We start from the raw sequence: 12,783 nt of genomic DNA on the forward strand, positions 1-12,783 counted from the left end.
CAATGTAAGGTCCTGAACTTTTTCTCTAATCCTCCCTACCTGTCTGCCATACTTGTTTCCTCTGGAGCATTGTTTAAAACCTAAATTTCTGGTAAAGTTCCTACTTCACTGTTGATTTCTGAGGCTTGGTGTCAGTTTTTATTTGTTGCTGTGAAGCTCCCTGGGGTATTTTACTGCTTTGTCGATGCTGTACAAATGCTTGTTGTTGAGCCAGTAGGAAATACGAAAAGATATTTCCTTCAGAAGCAGAGATAACTGTAACCTTGATGGGAACAGAAAGGAATTGATTAAACAACTGTGGACCTTGTTAGTAATAAAGTTTTCAGAAATCCCTATAAAAATAAGCATCAAAAGCTGGCAATAATACCAACTGATTTGCTTGGGGTCTTGTTGCAGATGAGGTCAAGGAAAGTGACGATGACAGGGGAGAAATGATTTGTAGAGTGAGAGAACAATCATGGAGCAAAGTCAATGCTGGATGGTGGAGAGAGTGGAAAGAACTACACAGTCAGAGAAATTACTGAGAGAGCCTCTATGTCCTCACAGTGTGCTCTCACACAAAGTTACTCACACGCTAATCCTCACGTATACATACTCACAAACTAATCGTCTCAAAAAAATACACTCACACACTAATCCTCTCACATATACACACCACACACTAACCCTCTCACACATACACAATCACACTCTAATCCCCTTCAATGTACACACACACACACAAATCCTCATGTATACACACTAACCATCTCACGCATACACAATCACACTCTAATCCCCTTCAATATACACACACACACTAATCCTCACATATACACACTAACCCTCTCACACATACACACTCACACACTAATTTCTCACATATACACACTTACACACTAATCCAAAAATATACACACTCGTACACAGTAACCCTCTCACATACACACAATCACACATTAATCCAAAAATATACACACTCACACCAATCCACACATATGCACACTCACACACCAATCATTGTACTTACACATGTACTAATTCTCTCACATGTACACACAAGACACTAACCCTCTCGCACATACAATAACACACTAATCCTCTCAATATACATACTCAAACACTTATCCTCTCACATATACACACCACACACACATCTTCTCACATATACACACTCACATAGTAACCCTCTCACATATCCACACTCACGCGCAGGGTAGATAAAGGCCTAGAGGTGCTATCGCTAGACTATTAATCCAAAGACCCAAATAATGCTCTGGGGACCTGGGTTCAATTTCCACCACAACAGATGGTGGAATTTGAATTTAACAATATTTTAAGAAGTCAGGAATTAAGAATCCATTGATTACCATGAAATCAATGCCGATTTTTGGGAAAAACCCGCCTGGTTCACTAATTTCCTTCAGGGAAAGGAAACCTGCCACCCTCACCTGGTCTGGCCTGCATGTGACTGCAGACCCACAGCAATGTGGTTGACTCCCAATTGCCCTCTGAAATGGCCTAGCAACTCACTCAGTTGTACCAATCGCTACAAAGTCTCAAAGAAATGAAACCGGACAAATCATCGACCTAGGCACCGGAAAAGACAACAGCAGAAACAGCACTGTCAACCATGAAAAGAGGTGAATTCCCGAGGTGAGGTGAGAGTGACAGTCCTTGATATCAAGGCTGCATTCGACCAAGTGTGGCATCAAGGAGCCCGAGCAAAACTGGAATCAATGGGTATCAGGGGGCAAATGGTCTGGTGGTTGGAGTCATACCTGGCACACAGGAAAATGGTCATGTTGTGAGAGGTCAGTCATCCCAGCTCCAGGACATCTCTGCAGGAGTTCCTCAGATATTGTCCTCAGCTCAACCATCTTCAGCTGTTTCATCAATGACCTTCCCTCCATCATAACGTCAGAAGTGGGGATGTTCGCCGATCATTGTACAATGTTCAGCACCATTCGTGACTCCTCAGATACTGAAGCAGTCCATGTTCAAATGCAACAAGATCTGGACAATACCCATCACTGAATCTCCCACTATCAACATCCTGGGGGTTACCATTGACCAGAGACTCAACTGGACTCACCACATAAAGACAGTGGCTACAAGAGCAGGTCAGAAGCTGGGAATACTGTGGCGAGTAACTCACCTCCTGACTCGTCAAAGCCTGTCCACCATCTACAAGGCACAAGTCAGGAGTGTGATGGAATTCTCCCCACTTGTCTGGAAGAGTGCATCCCCAACAACACTCAACAAGCTTGACACCATCCAGGACAAAGCAGCATGCTTGACTGCACTATAGACACAAGCTTCACTCCTTTCACCACTGACTCTCAGTAGCAGCAGTCTATTTACAAGATGCACTGCAGAAATTCACCAAAGATCCTCAGCCAGCGCTTCCCAACCCACGATCACCTCCATCTAGAAGGACAGGAGTAGCAGACATGTGAGAACACCACCACCTCAAAGTTCCCCTCCAAGTCACTCACCATCCCGACTTGGAAATATATCACCGTTCCTTCACTGTCAATTGGTCAAAACAGCTGAAGATGGTTGGGCCTAGGACACTATCCTGAGGAACTCCTGCAGAATGTCCTGGAGCTGAGATGATTGACCTCCAACAACCACAACCATCTTCTTTTGTTCCAGGTATGAGTTCAACCAGCAGAGAGGTTTCCCCCAATTCTTGTTAACACTAATTTTGCTAGGGCTCCTTGATGCCATGGTCGGTAAATTGTGGCCTTGTTGTCAAGGGCTGTCACTCTCACCTCACCTCTAGAATTCAGCTTTTTTGTCCACGCTTGAACCAAGGCTGTAATGAGGACAGGAGCTGAGTGGCCCTGGCAGAACCCAAGCTTGGCATTACTGAATAGGTTATTGCTGAGCAGATACTTCTTGATAGCACTGTCAATGACACCTTCCGTCATTTTACTAATGATCAAGAGTAGACTAACTTTTGCTGCCTTTTTTTACAAGGCACATACGGGCAATTTTCTACATTGTCAGATAGATGCGACTGCTGAAGCCGTACTGGAACGGCTTGGCCAGGGGAGCAGCAAGTTCTGGAGCACAAGTCTTCAGTACTGTTGCCAGAATGTTGTCAGGGCCCATAGCTTTTGCAACATCCAGCACACCAACCATATCTTGACATCACATAGAGTGAACCGAATTGGCTGAAGACCTCTGGAGAAGGCCAAGATGGATCATCTACTCGGCACTTCTGGCTGAATGTTGTTGTGGATGCTTCAGCTTTTTCCTTTGCACTTACTTACAGAAGATTTTACAGTCTGTTTTTATGTTTCTTGCAAGTTTACTCTCATTGTCTATTTTTCCCCTTTTAATCAGTCTCTTGGCCCTCCTTAGCTAAATTCTAAACTGCTCATAATCCTCAAGCTGGCTACTTTTTCTAGCAAATATACATGATTCACCAAAGGGTCTAATATTATCCTAATTTTCTTTGATCAGTCATGGTTAGGTCACTTTTGTAGTTCTTTCATCACAATGTAATGTTTCACTACTGCAACAAAGGAATTAGGTCTTAATTATTAATTATTGCCTTTCCATAGTCTCGATGTTATGATCCTTACTGATGCTAGCACTGGACAAGTCAGATCTCATATTGACATAGAAACAGGAATATGCCATTCAGCCCATTAGCCTGCCCCACCATTCAATACAATCATACCTGATCAAACACTTTGATGCCTATTACTCACACCACACCATAGCCCCATACACCACTGGTAATGAGAAATCTACCAATCCCTGCCTTAAACATACGCAAAGGCTAAGCCTCCATAGCTCTCTGTGGAAAACTCCATCAGGTTCTCAACCCTCCAAGTAAAATGATTTCTCCTCAATTTGAACCTAAGTGGATCCCGCTTAGTTTGAAGTTATGTGGTTATGAGATGTATAGATCTCAAACTGATTTGCAGCCAGCACAAGACTCAATATCTCTTTCCTTGCCATCAAATATTTCTGTTGCAAAACATTAATTTTCTTTGAAGAGTAACTGATAAACTCGCCAATTCATCTTTCACTATCTTTTAGTAAAACAGCACCCAATCCAATATCACTGCAATCACTTTGGATGGTAGTTATCATAATTGTAATTACAATGCTCTGCTGCTTCTTAACTGTTGTGCTCGGCAACACACTTTTAAGGTTGTTAAAGGGACTCAGACATTCTTGTGTCCATTCAAACTTTCAGAAAGTTTAGAACTGTGTCTGTCGAGCCACAGGAAAGGAGCAAAGGAGAAAGATCCAGGAGGATTGAATGATGCACAGAGTTTCTCATTTCAGTGCAGTTATAACCTACCTCTAGACTGCTGGGCTATAAAAAATGTTCAGCTGTGATTGATCAGAACCCTCTGCCCAAGGGAGGTTACAGAGGTCCCTGTATCTGCAGAGATAGAGACTGCTCTTAATCATTGAGATGAATCATCTGTGCAGGTAACTGTAAAATGAGACAAAGAGCAAGCTTGAAGGCATTTGAAAAATGTACTTCAGCAGACGCAGAACTGCTTTAGGATCCTCTCTGTTCTAATGTTTTAACTGCCCTTTCAATCTTCATGTGCCTGTAAGCAAACCAATGGAGCTTCAAGCTGGCCAGTCTTTGAGTCCAAGTGTAGAATCATAGAATTTTACAGTACAAAAGGAGGCGATTTGGCCCATTATGTCTGTACTGGCTCCTGAAAAAGCTGCCTAGCTAGTCCCATTCTCCAGCCCTATCTCCGTAGCCCTCAAAGTTTATCACTTTCAAACATATCTCCAGCTCAATTTTGAAACCTCCCATGGAATCCATCTCAACCACTCGCCTAGGCAGTGCATTCCAAATTCCAACAACTCTCTGAGTCAAGATGGTTCTCCTCATCTCACTCTGAGCTCCCTTGCTGATAAGCTTGAAATTGTGACCCCTAGTTACTGACACATCAACTCATGGAAATTGTTCGTAATTTTGAGCACGTCAATAAGATCACCTCTTAATCTCCTCTGCTTGAAGGAGAATAAGCCCAATTTTTCTAATCTTTCCTTATATCTAAAATCTCTCATTCCTGGTATCATTCTCATAAATCTCCCTTGCAGTCATTCCAGGGCTTTAACATCTTTCCTTAAATAAGTGCCCAGAACTGAGCTCAATACTCCAGAGTCTGTAAGTGTGAGGCTAGAAAAGCACAGCAGGTCAGACAGCATCAGAGGAGCAGGAAAATCAATGTTTCAGGCCGAAACCCTTCTTCAGGACCCAAAATGTTGACTTTCCTGCTCCTCTGATGCTATTTGGCCTGTCGTGCTTTTCCAGCCTCACACCTATAGACTCTGGCTTCCAGCATCTTTAGTCCTTATTGCCTCCACAATACTCCAAATGTGGTCTGACCAATGATTTGTAGAGGTATAGCATCACTTCTTTGTTTTTATACTCTATGCCTCTATTTGTAAACCCATGCATCCTATTAACCTCTTAACGCTGTTTCAACTTGCCTGGCCATGTTCAAAGAATTATACACTTGTACCTGAAGATTTCTCTGCTTCTGCACTCCCTTCAAAGTTGCACCATTGAGCCTGTATTGTCTCTCCCTGTTTCTTCGACAAAAATGCATTGCCTCACATTTCTCTGCAGTGAATTTCATCTGCCAGAAGCTTGCCCATTTGGCCAACTTGTCAATGTCCCCCTGAAGTCTCTCAGAGTCATCCTCACAATGCATGCTTCTCCCTCGGTAAACATCCCCTGCAAAGTTAGAGATTTTGCCTTCAACACCCATCTCCAAATCGTATATATCAATCAGAAAAAGCAAGTGCCCCAACACTGTTCCCCGGGGAACACCACTTTCAGCTCGGCTTCAATCTGGGAAATGCCCCATCAATACCCACCCTCTGTTTCCTATCTTTTAGCCAATTTCTAAACCATGCTGGTAAGGCCCCATTAATTCCAAACATTTCTAATTTGCTAACCAACCTGCCGTGTGCCTACCTGCCTAAAGGACATAACTGCTAGACTGGGTCTGTAGCAGGTGGTGAGGGAACCAACAAGAGGGAAAAACATACTTGACTCATCCTTACCAATCTGCAGTTGCATCTGTCCATGACAGTATCGGTAAGAGTGACCATCGCACAGTCCTTGTGAAGACCAACTCCTGCCTTCACATTGAGAACAACCTCCATCGTGTTGTGTGGCACTATCACCATGCTAAATGGGACAGATTTCTCACAGATCTAGCAACGCAAGACTGGGCATCCATGAGGCGCTGTGGGCCATCAACAGCAGCAGAATTGTACTCCAGCACAATCTGTAACCTCATGGCCCAGCATATCCCCCACTAACCGTTACCATCAAGCCAGGGAGAGTGCAGGAGGGCGCGCCAGGAGCAGGACCTAAAAATGACATGTCAGCTTGTAAGTTCTTTTCCAAACCACTCGTCATCCTCACAGTTTCTTCACAAGTGCTGGAGAAATTAATGGGATGATGTGACAAAAATCCCTAGGACCTGCTGACCTGCATCTTAAAGTTTAATCACTTACAGTCCATATGATGTAGGGGGTCATGGGGCAGGAACTCCAAGATTTTGATCCAGTGACACTTCGGTCACATGAAATATTTAATAATAAACAGGTCAGTGGTGGTTAGGGAGGGGGGAGGTGGGGAGGGAGATAGTCATTGACAGGATTATGGAGTAATGTCACAAGCATTGACGTTGGAGCCATATACGACTCAGAGAACTGGGAGATTGTGGGTTCAAGAACCAGTCCAGAGCCTTCAAAACAAGAGACAACAAGATGCAGGGCTGGATGAACACAGTAGGCCAAGCAGCATCATAGGAGCAGAAGAACAAGATCCAGGTTGACCTGCCCAGTGCACTACTGAGGGATTCTGCATTGTCAGAGGAACCATCTTTCACACGAGATGTTAAACGGACATGCTGTTAGCTCTCTCCACAAGGCATAAATTAATTGTCGGTGGGAAATTCCCCCTGGTATTTATCTTTCAATCGGTGTTATGAGGAAACAATATTTGGTCTCTGCTGTTTACAGGAACTGCAAAATTTCAGGTTAGCTGCTGTGTGTCCTACATCCCAACAGTGGCTACACTTCTCCAGTTACCTCAAATCTCACTCTGTAAAGTGGTTTAGGATGTCGTGAGATTGTGAAAACTGCATATTCTTTCTGTCAGTTACACACAGCCTCCATTGTACAGGTTACTTGGTATTTAGCACCTGCATGTACTGCACCCCCATGGCAACATCACACATACCCTTTCACACATCGGAGTTTTTTTATGTTTAAAATTCATCAACTTTGAATGACCTGCTTGGTTTTATTCAAATCTCGATTTGCTCTCCATTGCTTTTCCTCACCAGTACTTAAAACACCTTCAACACCTACAATCACAGCTAGCTAGAAAAATCAGCAGGTTCACGGAAACACCACCATCTCCAAATGACACACACACACACACACACACACACACGCACACGCACACGCACACCCCATCCTCATTTGGGACTATGACATCATCTGTGTCTCTGGGTGGAAGTCTTGGAACTCCCTTCCTAGCAGCGCTGTGTCTCTCCCTACACCAAACAAACTGCAGTGGATTAACAAGGCAGCTCACCATCACCTTCTTAAGGGTGGTTATGAGTGGTCAGTAAATGCAGACCCAGACAGCGAAATCCATGAAAGAACAAAAATGGTAGTATTCTCAAGGGCTATTATCTCAAGAAAGACCCCTCCCATCATGGTTATAATCTCATCCACCCTCTTACAGTGGGCAGAAGATTCAAAAACTTAAACACACATACAAACGGATTCAGGAACAGCTTCTTCCCTGCTGTTATTAGAGTTCTGAATGGACTTCTCAAATTTTAAATTTAAATGTTGATCTTGCTCTTTGTGCATATTGTCTGCAACCATAACATTATATTCTTTGCTCTGTTCTCCAACCCTTGTGCACATTGTATGGTATGATCTACCTGTACTGCACGCAAAACAAAACTTTTCATTGTACCTCAGTATATGTAACAATAATAAATCAAATCAAATCAATAATTCTAAGTCTGGTTCCTGGAGATTGTCTCTGAAACCTATTAATCCAGGGCAGATATGAATTTTCAAAGGCCCACTGGCTGGTTAGAGAATGAGGTTTCTACATTCTGCTTATCAACAGCCTCTTAAACTCCTTAACTGGATTGTTGAGGGTCAAGTTCATTTGAGATCACAATTTTCAATCTTGAATTCAGTGAACACGAACAGACTGATACATCTTGGTTCATCATTGATGGGTTCTCGGGGAATGGGGGGGACGGTTGCATGGGGAGGGTTAGCAAGAACTGCACTCCATTTATTTTAAGGTGACCTTTCCCAGGCCCTCTTGAGCCAGTTCCAGCATTTCACCCTCATCTGAAGCTCTCGCCTCCTTTCACCATGGGTGCCACTGACCCTCCAACGAGCTGTCTGCTCCTTTCACTCAGACAGTGGCAGACCCCATCATGGCTACCATCTGCCTTTGTCACCAGTGCCAGGCAGGCAGCTCCTGATGTCTGGAGATGCTCGGTGTCACTGAACATGTGTTCAGTCTTATTAGGGCATTTACATTCAAAAGTGATGTTGTGACAACTTTGTAGCTTGAGCCCAAGTGTTCAGCTGGGTCCACATGGAAAATCCAGCCACATTTTTTGTTGCTCATTAACAGGATGAGGATGTTGCTGGCTAGACAGCATTTATTACCCATCCCTAATTTCCCAGAAGGCAGTTCAGAGTCCACCACATTGTTGTGGGTCTGGAGTCACATGTAGACCAAACCAGGTAAGGATGGCGGTTTACTTACTGAAGGACATTAGTGAACCAACTGGGTTTTTCCTGACAATTGGCAATGGATTCATGATCATCATTAGATCCTTAATTCCAGATATTTTTATTGAATTCAAATTTCACCATCTGCCATGGTGGGATTCAAACCCAGGTCCCCAGAACATGATCTGGGTCTCTGCATTAACAGTCCAGCAATAATACCGCTCGGCCATCACCTCCCCATTGAAGGGCAGGAGGCAGGATTTGAGGTAATTGAAGGATTAAATAGAGCAGAGTGAAACTGATCTTGTTGATGGACACTTCAAACACAGGGGCATTACAGTAAAAAATACGCCATGTGATTCCAGAGCAGCACAGCAGCTCGGTGGTTGGCACTGCTGCCAGGAACCCGGATTCAATTCCATCCATGGCTGATTGTCTGTGCAACGTTTGCATATGGATTTCCTCCGGGTGTTCCAGTTTCCTCCCACAGTCCAAAGATGTGTAGGTTAGGTGGATTGGCCATGGTAAATGTGGAGCTGTGGGGGTTCGATGCTCTTCAGAGGATCTGCGCAGACTCAATGGGCCAAATGACCTGTTTGCACACTGTAGGAATTCTATGATTCCCACATTTGGGAGGTGATGGTCTGCTGGTATTATTGCTAGACTATTAATCCAAAAACCCAGGTAATGTTCTGAGTACCTGGGTTCAAATCAATCTGAAATTAAGTGTCTGATGATAAGCATGAAACTATTGTCAGAAAACCCCATCTGGTTCACTCATGTCCTTTAGGTAAGGAGATCTGTCATCCTTACCTGATCTGGCCTATGTGTGACTCCAGACCCTCTGATCATAGAATCCCCACAGTGTGAAAGCAGGCCATCCCGACCCCCTACCCTATCCCTGCAATTCCCACCCTAGACACTACGGGCAATTTAAAATGGCCAATCTATCCTAACCTGCGTGTCTTTGGGCTGTGGGAAGAAACCGGAACATCCAGAGGAAACCCACACAGATACGGGGAGAACGTGCAAACTCCACACACACAGTCGCCTGAGGCTGGAATTGAACGTGGGTCTCCGGTGCTGTGAGGCAGCAGTGCTAACCACCGTGTCACCCCAGTGGAATGTGGGGTTGACTTTTAATCACCTTCCTGAGCAAATCGGGACAACATGTGCGAGCCCAGCCAGTCACACACATGAATGGTTTTTCTTTTAAAATGACACGATGTCAGGAAATGCTTCTTTGCAAAATGTGGAATGGGAATCTGGAATTCTTGCTCCAAAAATGCAGCTGGAGGTTCAGAAAAAATTTTAAAACTGTTAAGTGGGTTATTCGGCTGGTTAGCTGGGACTTTTTTCTCTGGAGCGCTGAAGCTGAGGGATGACCTTATGGAGGTTTAGACAATCATGAGGGGCATGGATGGGGTGAATAGTCAAGGTCTTTTCCCCAGGGTCAGGGGTTCCAAAACTAGACAGCATAGGTTTCAAGTGAGAGGTGAAAGATATAAAAGGGACCTGAGGGGCAACTTTTACCCGTGGAGGGTGGTAAATGTATGGAACAAGCTGTCAGAGGAAGTGTAGAGGTTGGTTAAGGGTCAACATTTAAAAGAAGTTTGGACAGGTACATGGATAGGAAAGGATTAGAGGGATATGGGCCAAACCACCATAAAATGTCTTTGTGTACTGTCCAATCTCCAGTTAGTTTCCCACATAATATGGAGGTCCTATTCACAACCAAAGTACTATGATGTCCCTGTTGAAACTGCTGGGCACTCTCAACCATAGTTCAGAAAGTTCTGGAAGCATGGCTGCCATTAATGGGGCACAAACCTAATTTTGAGTTACACCCTTCTCTCCCTAATCGAGAATTAACCCTTTCACTGGCCCGAGGCTAATGAGTGCATGATGAGTTTTCAATCACAGCCAGAGGAGGAAGGGTCTGTGGACAAAATTCAGTTGGCAGGAGGAGTTTACTGATCACCTTACACATCAAACGTAGCATGTGGGAAGGACCAGGCAAATGCTCGGGAATGTTATAGAGGTAGCACTGCAAAGGAGCAAGGCCATTCAACCTATTGAGTCCATGCTGTGTTGAAGAACAAGGTCTGTCAAACGCACAGCGAACAATGGAGGCAATGCATCCACTCTAAATTTCCGGAGCTTGACACTCAATTAGTTGAAACTCCTCCTCCAGGTCCTTCTGTAGGGCTATGTCATATCTGCATAGATGAGGCCTATGAGCAAAAGAAATCGGTAAGTTTTATTTCGCAGTTTCTAGCTTTTGTTCTCAGTGCATTTTTCTTTGAATTGTGAACACGATTACTCTGACTGGGGATGAGGTCCTTTGTGGACCATTAGTGACTCCCCAAACAATGTGATCGTCCTTCAGAGGGCGAATATGCAGCAAGAATTGGAAACTCTCTCGTCCTCAGCTCCAGCATTAGAATCATAGAGATCTACAGCCCAGAAAAGGTGCTTTGGCCCTTTGCATCCAAGCTGGTATAAAACAACCACCTAACTACCCTAATCCCATTTTCCTGCATTTGGCCCTTGTACTCCTTGGCATTGCAAGTGGAGCTGGAATCAGTGGAAACAGGTGACTGAGTTGAGTGATCAGCCATGATCATATCAAATGACAGAGCAGGTTTCACAGGCTGAATGGCCTACTCCTGCTTCTATGTTCTGTTTCTACGTTTGTCAATTACTGACACAGTTATGGACCTCGTTCCATCAACAACCCAGATTTTCTCTTTCTCCAGTCACATATCCCATGAAATAATAACGAAAATAAAAACTCACCAGCAAAAAAGCTCACCTACAGAGTGGAAGCAGGCCATTCAGCCCATACCGAACCTCCGAAGAGCATCCCACCCAATTCCTGCATTTCTCATTGCTAAATGATCTAGCCTACACATCCCTGGACAATATGGACAACTTAGCATGGCCAATCCACCTAACCTACACATCTTCGGACTGCAGGAGGAAACTGGAGCACCCAGAGGAAACCCACGCAGACACGGGGAGAATGTACTAACTCCACACTGTCACTGACCTTTTGGGATAAGTCAATGACCTCAGTTTCATTTGAAGAATTCCCAGCTTCAGTTTGGGTTCCACCAGATAGGCCGAACTGAAGGTCAGCGAAATGCTGGAGATGTTTCCTACGTCTTTATTGACACTGACGAGCAGAGTGACTTCCTTGAACTTCTCGAATGATTTTGCATATCTGCAAAGAAAGACAGGATTCAGAGCTATGGTGTTCTTTGAAAGTAAATCAGAGTGCAGCGAATGGGACAAAAGTCAAAGTGGTTGCTGTAGGTGTTAAATGAAAAAGGATGTCACAGCAGGAACTGGTGTGCATTTCTGATGTAAAACAGGGCAGTTTAGCAGCAAACATACAAATTAGATGAGAGATAGTAGGAACTGCACATGCTGGGAAATCTGAGATAACAGGGTGTAGAGCTGGATGAACACAGCAGGCCAAGCAGCATCGTAGGAGCAGGAAGGCTGATGTTTCGGGCCTAGACCCTTCAGGTCTAGGCCCGTAACGTCAGCCTCACTGCTGTAATTAGACAGGATATTCTTGAGGGATTGTCCAATGAAGCTATATCAGTGGAACACAGAAATTAGAAGAGGCTGATCACATTGACGGGATTGTACTATAGGCCCCTCAACAATCAGAGGGAAACTGAGCAGCAAATATGTAGAGATCTCAGATATGTGTAAGAATAATAAGGTTGTAATGGTAGAGGATTTTAACTTTCCATAGACTGGGACTGCCATAGTGATAAAGGCATGGATGGGGAGGAATTTAATAAGTATATCCAAGAAAACGTTCTTTTTCAATATGTGAATGTATCTACTAAAGAAGGAGCAAAACTTGACCTTTATTGGGAAATAAGACAGAGCAAATGACTGAAGTGTTAGTGGAGGAGCACTTTGGGACCAGTGATTATAATTAAGTGGCATGGTGGCTCAGTGGTTAGCACTGCCACCTCACAGCACCAGGGA

General features: G+C 44.2%; 1 protein-coding gene across 3 annotated transcripts in view; it reads right to left on the reverse strand.

Moving 5' to 3' along the window:
* Positions 1–10,723: 10,723 nt before the first annotated feature.
* The window catches only part of LOC109936230 (lipase member H-like), a 33,408-nt gene continuing 31,348 nt past the window's right edge, over positions 10,724–12,783 (reverse strand). For all 3 annotated transcript variants that reach the window (XM_020534846.2, XM_048603001.1, XM_048603000.1), the window contains exons 9-10: positions 11,825–11,998; positions 10,724–11,006 (exon numbers count right to left, since the gene is read on the reverse strand). In XM_020534846.2, coding sequence (XP_020390435.2) covers positions 10,919–11,006; positions 11,825–11,998 — 262 coding nt within the window. In that variant the 3' untranslated portion in view covers positions 10,724–10,918. The remainder of the gene's footprint in view (positions 11,007–11,824; positions 11,999–12,783) is intronic.

This window comes from Rhincodon typus, chromosome 11, assembly GCF_021869965.1.
Source record: "Rhincodon typus isolate 14 chromosome 11, sRhiTyp1.1, whole genome shotgun sequence".
Classification (NCBI taxonomy): domain Eukaryota; kingdom Metazoa; phylum Chordata; class Chondrichthyes; order Orectolobiformes; family Rhincodontidae; genus Rhincodon; species Rhincodon typus.